The sequence below is a fragment of the Python bivittatus genome, unplaced genomic scaffold (genome assembly GCF_059951505.1).
Source record: "Python bivittatus isolate LINGU-HERP-01145 unplaced genomic scaffold, Pbiv_v1 ctg000020_np1212, whole genome shotgun sequence".
Lineage (NCBI taxonomy): Eukaryota > Metazoa > Chordata > Lepidosauria > Squamata > Pythonidae > Python > Python bivittatus.
Window position 1 is genome coordinate 90,510,098 of NW_028277030.1, and position 17,308 is coordinate 90,527,405.

General features: G+C 35.6%; 1 protein-coding gene across 3 annotated transcripts in view; it reads left to right on the forward strand.

Moving 5' to 3' along the window:
• The window catches only part of RYR2 (ryanodine receptor 2), a 332,798-nt gene that overhangs the window by 283,771 nt on the left and 31,719 nt on the right, over positions 1–17,308 (forward strand). For all 3 annotated transcript variants that reach the window (XR_015796687.1, XM_088143916.1, XM_088143914.1), the window contains 4 exons: positions 14,050–14,130; positions 14,301–14,389; positions 15,404–15,532; positions 16,930–17,034. Coding sequence is in view for 2 of the 3 variants with exons in the window: in XM_088143916.1 (XP_088000042.1) it covers positions 14,050–14,130; positions 14,301–14,389; positions 15,404–15,532; positions 16,930–17,034 (404 nt within the window). In the remaining variant the exon portion in view is untranslated. The remainder of the gene's footprint in view (positions 1–14,049; positions 14,131–14,300; positions 14,390–15,403; positions 15,533–16,929; positions 17,035–17,308) is intronic.

Sequence of the window (17,308 nt, forward strand, 5' to 3'; positions counted from 1 at the left end):
ATAAGTCCAAATCTATAAACTATAACCTGTTTATAATTTTATAGTGATAAGAAAATATCTGCCTGAGATTATTTTAACTAGTGGAAAACTTCTGATATATATATTCTGAAATAACATTACATATCACAGAAAGATGATTTCTGTATGAAATACTTTTGCTTGAAGTGATATAAATGCTGTTCTTGAACTTCTTTTGTTTAAAACTGAGTTAGAGAACTTGTGGTATTCCAGATGTTGCAGGACAGTAACTCTTGGAATTCCTTAGCCATGTTCCATGGGCTAGTCGAAATAGATAAAGCAACATCTGGAGGACCACTAATTCTTTATTCCTGATTTAAAAAAAAAAAAAATACAATTATCAGAACTTTTGATTTTGAACCAGTTCACCTTTTCTACCTTTTCATCAGCTTTTCCACTGTCATTATTTTGTTGTATAAATCTGTCACTTCTGTCTAGAATCATCTGTGTGTGTTTTCTGTGATTAGTTATTACCAAACCACCCTTCTTTCTATTTATTCACAATGATATTTTTTTCTATTATATACTTTAGCAAGTCATATTTTGATTCTTCAAAATAAGGGGGAAAACCTGACTATTTACTATTCTGCTTGATAATTTCATATATTTTAGCAATTTCCCTGCAATTATTTTCCTTGGTATTGTTTTGATTAGCTTGGTGTTTTCATCAGGCTAAAATAAGATGAACTTTTAAAGGTTTTTAAAGCAATAGATAATTGATTCTGTAATTTTTTGTCATTAGCCATACTCCAGTATTTAATTTAGCATTTTTATTTATTTTCTTTCGTTTTTACTCATCTGAGTGGAAGTCAGCTCATATGAGTAAGTTTTGGTATTCCAGTTATCCACAGATTTGCTTATTTTGTTGATTACCAAAAACTGTTTTTGAGAATGGAAATATAATTTCACATATATTTTTCTATAGTTATTCATAGTAACTCTTAAATTTTCATTTCAAAAAGTTTATTTTCCTTTGGAACCTGTGCATATGTTTTAAAATAGAATACAGCATGCATCTCTTTCTCTCTTTTTTCTTTCTCTCTCTTTTGAATGATTATTCTAGGATCAAAATATTTTTATTCTTTCTTTACATTTTTATGTATGTACCTAAATTGAACTTTTGATTTGATTCATGGATAATTAAATTACCAAAAGCAATGCTAAGTATATTTTTTAACTCTGAAACAAGTTCTCACTTTTTTTCTTTTTTCCCATTTTCTTTTCTTTGAAATCAATGTCCTGTCTTTCCCTTCCTCAGTCATCACTCATGAGCGTGGTAATTATTACACACCAATTGACTTTCTTTTTTCCTGTCGTAAGCTTTGTGTCAGCACTGTACAGCTCCTGAACACCATGCAGCATGCAGTTTGTTTTTATTTTTAGAATTTTAAAGTAGGATTACTACTACTACTATTATTATTATTATTATTATTATTATTATTATTATTATTATCATGGTTGTATTCTCCAAAGTTCCGTTTGTATGCCAACTTTCCCCACATCTTTGTTTTTCCTCCCTTTCTCAGGATATGCACAGTAACTGGCACACTAGATGTAAGAGCAGCAAGCTTTTTGGTTTTCCTCTTTTTTTCTGCTTCATTTGGTGGTGTTATTTTCTTAGTGGGCCAAGTATTTGTGATGGTTGGTTGTAAATAAAATGTGTGCATATGACATTAAAATCCACCATGTGCTGTGGTCTTCCTGTAGCATTTCTGTTGTGTATTTAATGTGGCTTTATGGCTGCATTAGTTTGTGCAAACATAGGAAATCAGTGGAGGATCCAGACTTGACTTTGATGGTGGGGGAGAAAGGGGATGTTTTGTGACAAAACATTATCTTTACACTGTAAACATTAACAGAATTAATGCATGATAACCAGTTGTAACTATGTTGATAAAGCTGTTTTTCAACATTGTTGATGTTAATGTGCTTCACTGAGTCCTAATCTTAAATCATCAATTTCTTCACCAGAAATAAACTCTAGTAGACCTGGCAAGGCTTCTAGTCTATTATTCATAATAGAGGTGAAAAGTAAGTTTGTAAGAATCTGTTCTGAAAGGGAAACTTCAATATGTACCTCAAATTCCTCTATAGTAACTTATTCTTATAAATTCATCTCCATTTATGTAAATTAGGTAATTTAGCTTCAGTAGCAAAGCTCAGCCATAACCAGAGTTGAACACTGTGCAGGTGAAGATAAAAACTTTGAAATATCATTGATTTCAGTTAGAGAGTTCAGTACAGTGCTATGTGTGTCTAGCTGAAAAAAATCCATTAAATTTAAAGAGACTTACTCTCCAGGGAACTATCAATGGCATATGAAATTAAAAATGCTTAATTTTCAGCTAATGAATCATTAATGTTCAGTTATTTTTCAACTATCAATGATAATATTATTATAATTTTGTATTGTAAGATACAAAGAATGATATCATTTAAACAGAATAATTATAAATAGAGAGCCAGTTTGGTGCAGTGATTAAAGCATCGGACTAGAAACCAGGACACAGTGAGTTCTGGACCCGCCTTAGCCACAAAGCCAGCTGGGTGACCTTGGGGCAGTCACTCTTTCTCAGCCCTGGGAAAGAGGCAATGGCAAACCACTTCTGAAATCTTGCCAAGAAAACTGCAGGGACTAGTCAGGTAGTTGCCAGGAGTCAAAAACTGACTTGAAGGCGCACACCGCACACACACACACACACACACAATATTTTTAACTGAGAAGTATAGTTTTCAGATAGATAATGAATTTTTGTATGAATAGTTTTCCTTGTTGCTTTAAATGCTTTAACATTGGGAAGTGAATATGAGATGGATATGCAGAAACAGTGCATATAGCACAGCATATTATCACGTGTATTGGTTGATAATTGATGAGTTCCAGTGATACCGATGTTATTGCTTTATAGAAGAGATCCCAAGAGGAGGAGTAAGGGAGATGAAGATTAGTTTAGTCCATTGGATTGTTTCCTCCCCTCAAACAGGGTCATCACCTTGAACTGTTCTATGGAAATGATTCCTGAAGAAAGAGAGAGAGATGAAAATGTTTATTTTTACCATAAATATTATTTGTAGTGTTAATAATAGTTGACATTATTTGTAAGCCACCCCGTTAGGATCTGAGAGGTAGATATCAGTGGTAGTAATAAATACCACCAGCTGAACCATTGGCTACAGTAAACTGCATAAAACTTTCTCTTAAAATGAAAACTATGAAGATTCTAGATGTTATGTTATTGTTCAAATGACATACCTTTTTTAAAGCTGACAGAGATTTTAAATCTGTAGGCAATGGAATAGAATATATTTTACTGGGTTTTGGAAGAGGGTATACCTTGTTTGTTTAAAATTATGGATTCTTTCCTTCTAGGTGATAAAATAAGTATTTCAGACAATCTTAAATATAGGCCTTTTAAATGGTTCAAGATTTATTATCATTGTGCCCTTTTTATTGTCCCCTGTACCAACAATCTCTTTATTCTGATCCTCACTCATTGTGACCATGCTTCATATTCTTAATGCTGGACCCCCCACTGGTAAAACATTGATAGTTCTTTACCAGATATATATCTGATTTGTTTTTGTGATGTAGTAAATGTTGCATTTTCTTTATGTGTTATGTTTTTACTTGTTATGGTTATTAATGGGAAAAAAGGTTCAAAACCAAAGGTATACATTGATTTTACATTAATTTGTTACATTTTCATTTACTTCTTTCAATTTAAATAATGTTTTCATAGATCATGATAACCTTGAAAGTGCATTTTTCTCTCCTTTTAGTCATTTAGCATTATTAACAGATAACTTACCTGAGATACTTTTAAAAGTTAACTTTCTGATGTTTTGTTTCTTTGTTTTACAATATCTGGATTTTATTGAACTTTGTCACAAAGATACTGAAAATAAAGTTTTAAATGTTAACTGTCAAATAGCTTGAAATTACTAATAATTTTAATTAATATGAGAAATATATTGATTAACATGAAATAGACTACACATTCCACTGAGTTCAGGTGGACACGCTTACTTTGTTATTAGTTCAGCCTAAGATGGAAAGATTCAATTTCAGTCATAATATTGCTTTCCAAAGTTAGCCCCATCCCATTCCTTGAAAGAATGGCTTAATCCCAGAGCATCAATGACATTCCAAGGAGATCCCATGTAAGAAATATCTTATATCATCACACACTTATTGATAGTGGTTTCCCACAACATTATGCACTGTTTAAGAATATTTGAGGTTTCTGTCAAGAATATCACACATTCTGATCTAGCTGCCATTGGTGAAGCAGTAAAATAAAAACAAACTCAGTGATATATTATAATGTATTTGTTGATAATTCTTGCAGTAACAATCTTGCAGTAAAGGTATTAAAGGCCTGCAGGTTGCTTTTGGAAAATGTGTTTCCACAATTTAGAATGTTTGTAAGTTTTTCACAGATAAATTCACCACTATAAGATGAACCAATAGTGTGCATTTACAATAGCAGCAGAGCCATATATTATCAGTGCTAATCACATTTAGATTATGGAATGAAAAGAAATTATTTTACTTGCTCATTGTTAACCTTTCTTTATAACAGCCACAAATGAAATAGAAGAAGAGTGCAGGCACTGAAGTGAACAAAAGAGAGAGGGATAAATTCCAAGTGTTTGCTTAAAAGGTTTTATTTAGGCCTGAGGCATTTCAGAAAAATGTTCCTTTTTCCAGGGCATTTCTGGAATATCATAAATTAGTTGATTGGCATGTGAGCAACATTGTAAACCCCTTCTCTCTTTTGTTCACAAAAGATTTTCTCACCTCATTATATATAATATGAAATGTGCATATGATTAACGGTTTTTAAATATTTATAATTGTAAGTGAGAAGGTGCCTTAAAACAAAAGTAAGAAGGAGCAACTTGGAAAAAATAATTAGCAGAATAGAAGACCATGATTAGGATGGAATGGGTTGTGGTATGTGCATTAAATCCAAATATTCTGTGACCAAAATCTGGGGTAACAAAAGAGATAGTGAGAAATATTCCCAGGGAATTCCTGCTGCCCTTGGGAAGGAGAGATAATGAATAAATGCCATTTAAGCACTTTCAAGAAACTACAACACCCACCACTTTTTCTTTCTCCCACACATTACTTTTGTTTAAACACATCCCAGTCTCAAATGATCCATGATAGAATCAAACATCTGTATGTGTAATAATGCCATTGAACAGTAGCATGGGCACTGGCAATATTTTAGCTAAACTGCAATGTGTAAAGCTCTTATTTAAGTCTTTGACTTTTCTGAATATATAGCCATAACCGTTGCATACCACACAATGTACAAGAGGCTGTTTTCTTTACATAGGTCCAACCTGCTTATCTATCTATCTATCTATCTATCTATCTATCTATCTATCTATCTATCTGATAAATTTGTAGGCTGCCCATCTCATGGGTGGCTTACAATTAAAACAGAATAAAAACAATAAAAAGCAACCAGAATTAAAAACAAAAATAACATAAAAATAGCAGCTGAGAAGACTCACAAATACTGTACTTAAACAGGGCATGACACAGGTTCACCCATGCTATCAGGCCCCTGGGTTGATGGCAAAGCCAGGTTTTCAGTGCCTTTCGAAAGGCCAGCAGGGTCTGGGCAAGTCTAATTTCTGGGCTAATAATGTTTCAGCAGGCAGGTGCCATGGCAGAAAAGGCTCTCCTCCCAGGTCCTGACAGATAACACTCTCTCACAGATGGGACCTGGAGTATGCCTCTCCTGCAGATCTAATAGGACGAGTAGACTCCACTGGGGAGAGACAGTCCCTAAATAACCCAGTGCCAAGCCATGAAGGGCTTTAGAGGTAACCACCAGCACCTTGAATTTTATTTAATTATTTATTTAATTATTTAATTAATTAATTAATTTGTATGCCACCCATCTCCCCCAATGGGTGACTCTGGGCAGCTCACATTGCATCCACAAGCATATTGGTATAGCCAGTGCAGCTCACAGAGCAGAGGTGTCGCATGTGCTGAATGACTGGCATCCATAACTGCCCACACCACCTCATTTTGTACCAACTGAAGCTTCTGAATATTCTTCGAGGGCTGCCACATGCAGAGTGTGTTGCAGTAATTCATTCAGGAGGTGACTAAGGCATGAGTGACTGTGAGCATGTTATCCTTTTCAAAATAGAGAAACAGGCAATCCTAAAGAATTCTGTATTTAGTTACATTCTTATGAAAACTTATTCTTCATGAATAGGAACTTAATATCAAAAATATATCATTTTCTTTTAGTGGCTTCAGAATTTTCTCTTGAATAAATATTTTAGAACTAAGCAAATTTTGCTGTTCAACAAGCTTAATTTAATTTGATTACAATAGCTCCTACTTATTTCAGTATCTGTTTATTTTTTCTGATATGGCAACACTTGATATAGTTATGATAACAGTATTATGTCTTGGACTGAACAACCTTGTTGAGATCTGACATGGCAAGGAGTACTGGGCCTTTAATATCACAAGTCACAATTCAACTGGTACTGGGAAACATCATAGAATAGAATTTTTATTATGGCCATAGACCAGATAGAAGCACATTAAAAAATAAAAATAAAGTAAAAATAAAACAGGGTGAAAATATTACAATTGGTGATGGGTTTATCAGTGGACAATCAAAGTCTAACTTCATAAACAGTATAACAAAATGTGGATGTGTTCAAGGAGACTGGATCATACTAATCTGATAACAACTGTACATAAAAAAGATCAGAATTTCCCAGGTGTTTTAGATAAGGAGTTATAAGGCAGGTCCTAGGATCCTTGTACAAGTAATCCTCACTTACCGACCATTTGTTCAATGACTGTTCAAAGTTATGATGGTACTGAAAAAATAACTTTATGGCCCATTTACAACCATTTACGATCTTCGCAGCATCCCTCAGTCATGTGATCGCCGTTACAGTCAGTATGCGTTGTCCTGCGCCTCACCTGTGGTTTTTTCCTCCCCCCTCCCTTGGAGAACAGGTTGATTGGAGAGAAAGGGATTGCAAGAAAGTAAGCTGTTTGCTCTTCTACACATCAAAAGTAGTGCGATTGTGCCAGCAGCCTGGGGCTGGGAGCCACGGACACACTACATCACTTTTTCTCCAATCTCTCTGCTCTGTGAGGTGCAAGGGAGAAAAAAAAGCTAGTGATTTCTGTAGGCAATCTCTCCTTTGCTTGACCCTTTCCTGCTGCTAGCATGATTGCATTGCTCTCAATGTGTAGAAGAGCAAACAGCTTACTCTCTTGAAATCTCTCCACTCTTTCTGCTCTGTGAAGGGAGTGGGTGGGAGAAAAAAAGCAGTGATTTCTATAGGCAATCTCTCCTTTGCCAGATTGTTACCCTACCCCACCCCACGGAGTGGAGAAATTGGAGAGGAAGCTATTTTAAGAGAGTGAGCTGTTTGCTCTTCTACACATCAAAAACAAAGCAATCACCCCAGCAGCAGGAAAGGGTCAGGCAAAGGAGAGATTGTCTACAGAAATTGCTTGGTTTTTTCTCTCCCCACCCCCCCTGGGCTGTGATGTGATCACATTGCTTTCGATGTGTACAAGACAGTAAGCAGACACTTGAGCATTCCAAAGGGTGGTGGATTGGTTGGTAGGCAAATAAAACCTGAAGGTGTGAAACTGAGTAGTCTTGTCTCTCTCCACTGGAAAGCACAGTTGTAGTTATGTGATTTCCCACTTAGTGACCGCTTCGCATAGTGGTGGAGTTGCCAGACCCAATTAGGGTTGTTAAGTGAGGAATACCTGTAGAGGGTATAGGACATGAGCTGTACTTTCAATAGCCCCTAGTCCTCAGGGTCACAGTCTTAGCTGATAGGGAACTTTTTTGTATCGGCCCTCCAAAACTGCTGGGGGGAGAGTGTTGAAGTGTGCTGATGTTGGTGGTCTTTGAAATTTGGCTATGGTTTATGATGTAAGTATCTCATGTGTTTGTAAAAGAGGGCTTGACTACTCAGAAATACGTTCTTGGATAGAGTAGACTGGTCCTGTTGGGTTTCCAGGTCTTTGATACATTGTTTGAGTGCACTGAGTGCACCCTTGTAGCTCATCATTAAGAATGCCTCCATGGAAGAGCTGAGATGTTGGAGTTTTTGTGAAATTGTCCTGGTGCATACTGATTTCTAATAGTCCTCAATAAGGAAAGAACTCAAACCTGTGGGAAAAAAACAGTAACTTCAGTCAGTGTACTATGATACAGGTCTATGCACCCGTTTCGGCTTTAGTCAGCCATGCCTCCTTCCTTAATACTATGTTTGGAATGCAAGGGGCTACCTGGAATATAGCCCTTAAGAATTTTGATTGGACCCTTTTAAGAGGAGTAAAGGAAGTATAAGGTCCTAGCTGTAGACTTCAGTGCAATAACCAATTTCATAGATGACACCAATGTGCAATATTTTAAGTTGCCCACACAGTTATTAGAGGAATCTATGTTTGTTGAAATGACTGATGGGCAAGCACTTTGAGTTGATCCTATTTTACAACACATAATATCTTTGCAACTGATAATAAATGATCATATAGAATTCTTGCCACTCTATATCACACCTTCCTTACATGTTCTGTTGTGCTAGACATTGATTGGCTGCAAAGCCATAATGCAGATCTTCGGTGGGAATAAGGAACAGTTTCTTTTCCATCTCAAAGATGTCACTGATACTGTTTGCAAGCTCTCCTGCTCAGCATTCTGAGTCCCATTCCTTGCCAGAAAAGTACACAGTTGTTGTTTCTGGAGAAAATGAGGCAACTACATGGCCTCCTCATTGATGCTGTCTCATCAGCTTGATGCAAGGAGCCAGATCCCAGCTATGAGGCAATATCCCATGTGTACTCAAGAGTTGGCCATATTTAAGGTCTTTTGGGATGATAATCTGAAGAAAGGTTTTATTCAGCTTCCTAAATCTCTAGCAATATTTTTCATCCCTAAGAGTGATAATTCTTTTAGAATTGTGCATGACTATAGACTCCTGAATAGTGTAACTTTTAGAGATCACTATTGTTGCTTCTTATTTCAGACCTATGGGAATGCCTTCAAAAGATATTTTCAAAAAATTGGACTTGATCAGAATGGAAGTGGGTCATGAATATTTAACTTTCTTTGATACCAGGTATAGCAAATTGGAATATTCAACAGTGCTATTTGATTTGGCTAATTGTGGTGCAGTCTTCTCCAAATTCATAAATGAAATATTTTTTGATATTTTTGACAAATATGTAGTGGTGTATTTGGATGACATACTGATATTTTTCAGAAGACCCATCTCTGCATGAGACTCACTTCAAAAAAATATATAAACTTTTTATAAGTTGGAAAAATGTGCATTTAATCTCCAATTGGGCTGTTTGAGTTACTGGATCTCTACAGGAGGAATACAAATGGATCCTGGAAAAGTCCTGTACTCTCATGACAGGCATCTAGAAATGTCCAGCGTTTTCTGGGCTTTGCAAATTTGTACAGAAGTTTCATCCTTAATTTTGCAGAGCCCACAAGGCCAGTATCCCAACATCTAAAGAAATGATGGAAGCTGAAATTGTCTACTTAGGAGCAAGCAGCATTTCAAGACTTAAAAATCCCTTTTTCTCCCTAGCTACTGCTCATACATCCTGATACATCTTGTCTCTTTGTTATGCAAATAGATGTGTCAAACGCAGAGGAATGAACCATCTTTTCCAGTCTTTGAAGTGTATGTTCGTGTGTGTGTGTGGGGTGGGGCTCCTCTACCATGTGTCTTTTATACGAGATTGCTTCTCACAGCTGAAAGAAATTATGATATTTTCAATAAAGATTTGGTGCTGATAAAAGCAGCCTACCAACAATGGACACATTTCTTAGTGGTAGCAATCCACCCAGTGTTAGGTGTCCACAAATCACAAGATTTTGTAATAACTTTATTAAATAATTAAAAAAACAACAATAAAAACTAACCAAAACTAATATTAAGAATAAAAAATAAGAAAAAAAGAAAAAAAATTAAAAAAGAAAAATAGTAAAAATCAAAAGTGCAGAAAAGAAAAGAAAACAACAACAAAGAATTGACTTCTGACCCACCCCAAAGCAGATATAAGTAGCAATATACATCAAACTCTTGCTCTAAATTTACTACATAACTTCCATTATTTCTATTAACCCATATTATTTCTAATCATCAAACCTATACAACTTAATTTCATTTTTGTATATCCCACAAAAAGTTTTTTTAAAAAGTTAACTTTTAGTTAACACTAAAATTACCCAATGTCTTATCTCAAATCAAAACTATCAATTTCACCATCTCAGCCAACTCCATCCACCTCACAAACCATTATTTCACTAAAAATAATATCTTTTCTTTCCACCTCTATGTATTTAAAAACCTTGCTGCTATTATCATATATAGAAAATAAATTGTAAACTATGTCATATCCTTCCATCTTTATACTTATAAAAACCTTACTACTATTGTCATATATAAAAACAAAGATTCCCTAGATTTAATAACAACTATTTCTTAACCGTAGTGAATTTTATACTAAAATCCTTAAAACATTGTCATTCAGTCCTGATCATAAAAATAAATCCCATTAATAACTACCGAGGGCCTCAACATATATATTAATCATAGTCCAATAAATTCACTTTGTAAATCTTCTGTTTACTTTTAAAAAGCTTAAACTTTAGTCCTTTGTTGTAATATCCCACCATTTGATTCCCCATCATCATCTTGTCTTCTCCCAGAAACATCTCCCATATATTCTCTTCATCTCTTCCCAGGAATGGGCTCACTGATGCAATGTATTTTTTTTTGCAAATCCAAAGTATAAAATCTTTCCAGCTCACTCTTCTCCATTATTTGTATGTCCTCTTTAAACATTGTAACATCAATTGATTCCATTTGTAATTCCATTCTAACATCTTTTTCCATATCATCCTTTGACCATCTTAAGTCCAATTGAAATCCACAACGTCCTTATTCATATCACCTTCATAATCCAATTTGTTTCTGAGCTCCAATTCTACATTCAGTTCAGTCTCCACCTTTTTTCCAGAGTTAATCATCTTATCCACTTTTTCCTCTATCTTTTTTTCAAGGGACTTAAATCTAGCTCTTAGTTCATTAGTGGACTTAGTTCACCAATGGACAATGGACAATGAATGGAGTAGACTTAGAGGAGTTATTTTATCTTCTAGCGGCTGCTCTGAGGGGCCTCTTTTAGCCATTTCTTCTTCTTTTTCTTTCCATTTAGACAAGTAAAAAGTATAGCAATCAATTGCAAGTGAAAGTAAACTGCAGTTCATGCCCTCTAGTGCCTTTCAAGCTGAAATTGCAGGTGCGTGTGTTCACTAAAGAGATCACACAGGAATCAAGTTATAGTCTAGCTCTGTTCCTAAAGCCCCACCAATCAGCAGACAGAATTGAACCAAACAGAAAACTTTCTCATAGAAAAAAACCCCAAAACCTTGTTGCTGCAGATGGAGTTTTGTGAAAAATAAACTTCTAACAAATAAATCTTGCTTTTTCACTATAAGTAAAATTGAAATCTCTTTTAAATTCCACTTTTCCTCCAACTTTTTGCGAATTAATCAGCTTAATTTAAAACTCTATTTCTTCATTTAAAAATATAGTTCCCAAAATAAGGATAACCCCCAAGAGATTTACTTATCTGTTGTAAAGGAAAGTCTCTCTTAAATTGAAAAATAATTATAATCCAAAGTGTTTAAGAAATGGGAATCAGTCAGCTCAAGTGTCCATTAAGGCTGCACTGCAGTGGTGAGCAAAGATGATTCCCCTGCCTCCCAGCTGCTCAACTTGAGAGCCATTCTCAGAGGCTTCAGTCTCTGTGATTAGCTTTTGAGGAACAGCTGTCAGGAGATCAAATGGGTCGATTTCCTCACTTCCTCCTTTATCTGGAGCAAGTTGGGTGGCCAGCGCTTGCTGCCAGCCACCAATCCAGCTGTGGTGTCATCTCTCCCTATTGTGGAGAGGTGTCTAAGCCACCATATACCCACTGGAAGTCCACAAATCACAAGATTTTGGAATGGCTACAAAAAGAGCATCCTTCTCACTGCATAAGGTCAGGTGGGTACAGTTTTCCATCATTTCACTTTTTAATATCACATAATAAACGTATAATCTTGGCTCACAGTATGAGAACCATGTGAGTGCAAGTAGCCTACTTCTATGCTGTGTAGGGCCTTGTTTCCCAAGATAGCTCATTTTATTCCTTGCAAAGGCCTTTTATCAACTCATGAGACTGCATAACCTTTTCTAGAACATGTTTCTGCATTTGGGAATTCAGTCAATCATGTGATCTTGGATCATAGTTCTCAATTTACAAACAAGATTTGAAAGGACCTCATCCAGCTATTAGACACTGAGATTCAATTGTCATTTTTTAATCATCTGGCCTCTAATGGAAAAACAGAGAGAATGAATCAATTATTGGAACAGTGTTTGAGGTGTTGCATCTCTTATCAACAGGACAATTGGACTGAACTGTTGCCGCTTGCAGAATTTGTGTCTAGTAACTCAGTAGGCATGTCTCCCTTTCAGGCAGATTATGCCTATCATCCCTGAATCTTGTGTTCAAGAACTCCAGCATCTGCTGTTCCTTGCATTTCAGACTTTCTACAAGAAAGACAGGTTGCTCAGCTCTTCTTAAAAGAACAGCTATATCTGGCAAAAGCGCACAAGCAAGAGGGTGACAAGACTGTGGCAGGGGATTTGATGTGGCTTTCCACTAGTTTTTACCTTCTGCCTGCCCATCTAAAAAACTGGACTCAATATTTAGTGGGTGCTTCCCAGTTATCCAGCAAATTAACCCAGTTGCCTGCTTTGATGGAGATTCAACTGGTATTCCTTTGGGTGCTGCTTGTTTGTGAGGAGCCCCCATGGCACCTGAGTTCTAAAACTGTTCTTCTTCCTCCACCCCCTGGGCTGGTGTATGGGAAAGAAAAATATGAAGTGGAATGTATTCTGGATTCTAGATGCGAGAGGAGATATTTGGAATATCTGATTCACTAGAAAAGCCACCCTCTATCTGACAGGTCATGGGAAAGTACAACAGATATCCAATTCCCATGCATTGTACATTAGTTAACCCAAAACTCCTACATAAGCCCTGTCCTTTTGATCTGCCACCACTATCAGTATACATTAAAGCCCAGGATGCAGAGGACTCTGAGCTTCCTATAACAGTAGACTCTCCAGCATGGGTTACCAAGCAACATGAAGGGAGGGGGGATTTTCCAGCTCCATCTGATTCTACATGGCAAGGCTTGTGTGGTGACCTCAGGGGGCTGCCAAGCAAGGGTCGGGGGGGTAAGTCTGTGGTTAGCTTCCATAGCAACTTGGCAATATCATATTTGCTTATAGGAGGGGAATCTGCTTCTGATGGGAGAGGTGGTGTAGAGGATTATAGAGATAACCTTGAGGAAGCTATGCAAGGATGGTTAAGTAAACATCAATTTAGCCTTAGGAAAGAAGAGGGGGTGAGGAAGAAACACAAAATAACTCTACCTTGATTCTGTATGGTATAAGAGGGGGCAGAGGAAACCGGCAGGCTTCAAGATCCTGCTATTATACCCTAAAACAATAAAGTAGAATTCCAGTAGTTAATTCTGAAATGCTTATATTGAATTGAAAAATCCCATTTGGCTCAATAGATTAAATAGATTACATCCTTATTCCAGAAGCTCATTTTACCTGCATCTAAAAGTTAGTTTCCAAATATTATATGTTCACAAATTCAAAATTCAAATGGGAGACAATTTCTAAAATGTTGCCAAGCCCATGCTGCTACATTTTGGGGAGATACATTTTTAAATTTTACCTTTTTTTCCCCTCATAATGAACGAACATACCTACCTGTAAATAAAAACACTATAGAACTGATTGTGGGAAAATGTTGCAAGACTCAGTTATGTCTATACATTTTTAAGCAAAAGTGCTATATGTGAGATTCTAATGTTCCTTGGCATCTTGTCATCATACTTATTGGTATTGACTTTTCCACAGGGGAAAAGGTGATGCAGGATGATGAATTCACCTGTGACCTCTTCCGGTTCCTTCAGTTGCTTTGTGAAGGGCATAATTCAGGTTTGTGTTGTCCTCCTCCTATACTATCCAATGCTTTAGAATACCAAAATATCCAAGGAAACTTAATATTGTAAACCAACTGATAAGTCTGGTAAGTATAATTAATATATTTAAAAAGTTAAATACATATAATCAGAAAATGTTAACTCAATCTCATTTTATTCTCCAAGGTTTTCAGAATTATTTGAGAACTCAGACTGGTAATAATACAACTGTCAACATTATCATATCCACTGTGGATTATTTATTGAGAGTTCAGGTAAAATATCGCTCACTGTAAGATTTCATTAAAGTTTATTTTATTTTTCCAATGATTAAAATAAGTTTATGGGCGTTAATTGGTAAGTTTTGGCGCACTTACCTAACACAGAGAATTTATTCAGTTTCACATTTTAAAGTGATCTAATCCAATTAGTAATACTCAAACTTAAACGGGAACTGGAAAGCAGTTATACAATATATAAACACCCATATTTTTCTAAATTTTGTGATTGAGTTTGCCCTCTACAAAGCATTTGCAAGAATACATATAAGAATGAACATGCTTATAATTTTTCCTTACAATTATTTCTTAACAAACTGAATTTGAAATTGGATTAAAAGGGAAATTGGAAAAAATGAGAAACCATTTACCATACATGCACATGCACACACACATACACAGATACATCTTTAATACTATTGTTATATTTTGCTTATGTGTAACACTATTATTATGTATATTTTCTCATATTGGAATATTTATATCAAAAGGCAAGATTGATAAGGGCCTACTTCCTCTCCTTTATCCTTCTAAAATCTACCAGGAATACAGGAACAAGAAAGCAATATAAGGAAGGTTTCATTGCCCTAGGTACACCAATGACATCCTTTGCAAAATTTGCTCCATCAAAGTCATTTGATCTCTCCCAAATTAGAAGTATCTACAAAACTTTCACAAGTGTTAGTTCCCATCCTTGACCATCTCCTTTCTGCTTTCTGTATTTCCCTAAATATATCAGGTAGGGAAAGAATGTAACAGCAGGAAAATCAAATGAAGGTTGAAGTTTCAATCTGAGTTTTCATGGTTCCTATCTACAAAGATGCATGTGGACCTTCTTGGAATTTCTAATGCTGATGGGATCTTTACAAAGGATATTTTTTGCAACATTAATCTGTCTTACAGTTTTGGAGAATTTATGAACAATTTGTTTCTTTATCAAATTTGTCAGATGCACACTTTTGAATGAATAGTGAGGTCATATGCTTTATATTTTTCTTCTTCCATTATTAGGAATCAATTAGCGATTTCTATTGGTATTATTCTGGAAAGGAAGTTATTGATGAACAAGGACAACGTAATTTCTCTAAAGCTATTCAAGTTGCAAAGCAGGTCTTCAATACTCTCACAGAATATATTCAGGTAAATGTAAGAAATTGGTTTTCCATGACATTTCATGAACCTTCTTCTAAAAGAATCTAATAAATAAACTGGGATTAAAATGTTCACCAACAAATGGAGGGGAGCAGGATCTGGTATGCAAGTGGCCACCTCTTAATTTCTACATATTGAGCAAATATGGAAATAGTCTCTTTACAGCTATGGTTGACATACTGTATGCAAAGAGCTCATTGGATGGAGTGGGGGAATGCTGGACAGGAAAAGAGCTAAGTAAAGTGCACTTAATTAGCACTCTTAAGTAACTTGTGAGATATCTGCCTGCTAGAATTACTTTGAATTGTTAAGTGGTGTACACCTTCCTTGGTTGAGCTCTCAGACTAGAGAGATAGAACTGTAATCTTATGTCAAGCCCTCATACTAACAGTTCTATGACTCTGCTATCCCAGAAGGGTCGCCAGAAGTGTGACTTTTGCCATATGTATTCCTGTGGTTTTGCACATTACTCGACTACCAGGAAGCAGGCTACAACTGTTTTCATCCTTATTGGGACTCATCAGGTACACACAGTCATTAAAGTTACTACTGAACTCTTAGACCATTGTGCTTTATACAATTCAATTATATAGAGTTCCATTCCTGGTAGATGGTTTTGACTCCCAAAGATCTAAAACTAATTATAAAGTATATGCGTACCTGATGAATCACAATGAGGACAAAACCAGTCTGTTCCCCTGGTGTTCAAATCTTACAAATCAAAGATGCTTGTGACCTTTTATTTTATTAACATTTTTACTGTATGTGTGTGTGTGTTTTGTTACATTCTTTAAGATCTTGCAGTTTTGGCAAATATTAAATTTAAAACTATTGCTGTTTTATTTGGAACTCTTAGATCACTGATAAAATGACTGCAGAATTTTATTAAGATTCAAGTATAAATTCAACCAAATTTTGAATATGATATTTTGTCACTTGCATATATTAAACAGAATTGCTTTAATGTAGTACTTATTTCTGGCTCCAAATGTAAATAGATATATACATCTGTATATTCCATATGTAAATGAATCTCTATATATAATATAGTAGCTTTTTATTTGGCTGGGTAATGCCAATGTGAAGTTGCTTTTTCTGTTGAGGTGACTGGGAAGGCTGGCTTTCGTATATTTTCCATAGGACTCTGGCTTGGGTTTAGTAACACATAATCACTGAAAAACAACTTTTGTGTAAAAGTTGTATAAGTTGTTATTACTTGGCCCTATTGCTGTTTTGTAATAGCAGCTCACTGGCAGAAGATAAATATACATTACTGTATATTCATATTAATAATAATAATTCATTAAATTGATATGCCATCTGACTCCCAGTGACTTTTCTGATGTATAAACCTTATTCTTTGGGACTGTGAATTTTTTTTTCAGGGGCCATGTACAGGTAACCAACAGAGTCTAGCACATAGCAGGCTTTGGGATGCTGTGGTCGGTTTTCTTCATGTCTTTGCCCACATGCAGATGAAGCTTTCTCAGGTACAGAATGCTTTTTTGACGCAATCAGTTCCTCCTGTTTTATTAAAGGAAACATAATAAGTGCTTGTTCAATTAATTGAAATACTACAACACCATTAATTAGTACTAGAAATCTTCAGAGCTGACTGTTGGAACACAGTGGGCAATTGGACTGTATTATGCTAAGGGTCAGTAGGCAGGATAATGAAATTTTATATGCAGCAAAGGAGAAGAATGAGTAGTTCATTACTTATTTCTAGTAGGGGCAGCTTTGAAAAGATATTAGTGGGAGAAG